Genomic DNA, 2,483 nt, shown 5'->3' on the forward strand with positions numbered 1-2,483 from the left:
GTACAAATACGTCTCCAGCATGTCTCTTAGAGACCCGTCCACCCACTGCTCTGTGTGGCCGCTAGCCTCTTGTCTCTCTCTTCAGCAACTGTGAGGCGGATTCCTTTTCCTCGGGGAAGAGAAATCCATGGTTTGTTGCCCTTGCCAATAACAAAAATGTTGGAAAGCCGGGTGGCAAAGCTGTTGCCATTGGCATCTTTCACATGGACCACATCAAAAGAGCCGGGATGTCTCTCTCTGTTGGTGATCACACCAATTCTTCCCAAGTTAGCACCCCCAGTCACCATACACAGGTTACCAGTGTCAAACTTGATGAAGTCGGTTATTTTACCCGTATCCAAATCAATCTGAATGGTGTCATTCACCTTGATGAGGGGATCAGGGTAGCGAATAGTGCGAGCATCATGGGTCACCAGATGTGGGATTCCTTTTGTGCCCACAAAGATCTTTCTCACTTTGCACAACTTGTACTTGGCCTCCTCAGGTGTAATATGATGAAGGGCAAAGCGACCCTTGGTGTCATAGATCAGACGGAAGTTCTCTCCAGTCTTGTCAATGTTGATGACATCTATAAACCTATCAGGGTAGGTTATATCGGTCCTGACTTTGCCGTCAATCTTAATGAAGCGCTGCATGCAGATCTTCTTCACTTCATCGCCAGTCAGGGCATACTTAAGCCTGTTCCTCAGGAAAATGATCAGAGGCAGACATTCCCTCAGCTTGTGAGGGCCAGTGGGTGGACGAGGCGCAAACACGCCGGTTAGTTTATCCAGCATCCAATGCTTTGGAGCTGCTACACGCTTCAGATGTTTCTTGGGACCAGGAGCCATGGCTGCGCTGGGAATGGAAAGAGCCTGGCATATGTTCTTTAAGAGTAGAACATAGTCCTGATGTGCCAAAATCAAATGAAAAACAGCAGTGGGTTCCATATGACCATGACATCGTGGAAAAGGCTTTTCACTAGAATGCTGTGGACAAAATCACAGTTAACGCAGGTTGAGAAATAGATCCCGCACATAAGAACAATCATTTATGAAAGATGAAGCCTTCACCCATGTTTCTTTCTATTCCCTTTTCTTCATGTCTCCCAACTTGTGTGTGTGTGTCTGGGTTCATATGTGTCTTCTGGAGCACTTACCTTGCTTCCTGAGACACTCTCCTTAAACCTGTGACTTGTCAGTAACTCTAGACCACCTGTACAAGGATGAAAAGGGGACTTCTCTCTTCCACCTCCATAGAGGTAGGATGATATGCTCACACTGGCCTTCAAGGCTTTTATGTGGCAGCTGGTTCTGAGCTCACGCCCTCACGTTTGAAGACCGAGCACTTGGAGTGAGTTACTCCTGTCACTAGGAGAGCAATTTCATGGCTACATTCTCATCTTATGATATCTCTCAGAAGCCAAGTGTTGTCAACAGAACAAATGAATAATTGACCCTGTGTGGTGGTCAATCCCCTGTTGGAGCTCTGGATGGGAAGCAAGAAAAGCTTGTGGCTGAATGTGTTCATGAGTACCTGCAAGCTAAGGACAACAAAAGTTGTCCATTTCCTGCCATGGTGAGCAGCCTGGGGATCAGGAAGTTTGGCCAAAAAAAACAAACAAAACAGATCACATGGTTTCTTGACTTGTGTGAAGATGAGCAGTGTGGATTTGCTGTCTGAAAGGGGCAGAGAGGCGACCACACGCTTTCCTGAGGTAAGACCGAAGGGCACATGAGGCTGGTGCCTTCAAGTCTTTGAAAGGAAGTGGCCTGGCTTTACTGGATAGTGTCCCTAATGGATTCTGTAACCTTGTCTGTCAGGGACAGATTTCTTTCACCTTGGCCCTGGCTAGACAGCCTTTGCTTGGGGAGAGCTGACCAGACATGTGTATCTCATTCTAACCGTCCATGGTGCTCAGCCTGAATTCTCTGGCCACCTGCCCACCTGCCTCCCATTCAGCTTCTCCATGACAGGAGACAGATCATGATGTCAGAGTCACACAGAGTTTACTAATCCCCCTGCTTTCCAAAGTCTCATGAGAAAACCGAGAAAATCGCCCTTTGCTTGCTTAGATGGCTTTCCCAACACAAGGAGCTGATTGGCAGGGCACTCCCTAAACTCCATGGTGCCCTGCGCTGGTCCAGGACTTATGTTCACGTTGACTACTGTGTCTGATAGTCAGGGGCAGGAAGACAGTAACACAGAATGCCCCACCTCTTTCAGCAAGTTGGCAGAGAGGCTGTGGCATGGGTTAGTTGACGGGCTGCCACTGTGGTCAGGCTTCCATTGTCACATAAGGCAGACCACTGATGGTTTTGTATGTTGTGTCTTCCAATGAGGATTGAGGGGTGTGCCTGTTATTTGTTCTTTTTCTGAGGCTATCTAGCCCATTCTGACCGTGTGAGGTGGTCACAAACATCCAATTGGGTGCAGAGAGGCAAAAAGGGCTCCTCTAGGTGAGGAGTTCCACAAAAGAAACTTTGTTGTGGATACAACTGAGT

The 2,483-nt window shown here is 47.8% G+C and overlaps 1 protein-coding gene across 1 annotated transcript; it reads right to left on the reverse strand.

The window, feature by feature from the left end:
- Window positions 1–845, reverse strand: LOC142852165 (small ribosomal subunit protein eS4, X isoform-like). Its single transcript, XM_075976672.1, has one exon. It carries the CDS (start codon window positions 828–830, stop codon window positions 27–29), a length of 804 nt encoding a protein of 267 aa, XP_075832787.1. The 5' UTR covers window positions 831–845; the 3' UTR covers window positions 1–26.
- Window positions 846–2,483: the final 1,638 nt, after the last annotated feature.

The sequence above is a fragment of the Microtus pennsylvanicus genome, chromosome 6 (assembly GCF_037038515.1).
Source record: "Microtus pennsylvanicus isolate mMicPen1 chromosome 6, mMicPen1.hap1, whole genome shotgun sequence".
NCBI lineage: Eukaryota > Metazoa > Chordata > Mammalia > Rodentia > Cricetidae > Microtus > Microtus pennsylvanicus.

Bases quoted from the DNA above. Each gene is read 5' to 3' on its own strand.
- LOC142852165 (XM_075976672.1), bottom strand. From the start codon at position 830: ATGGCTCCTGGTCCCAAGAAACATCTGAAGCGTGTAGCAGCTCCAAAG.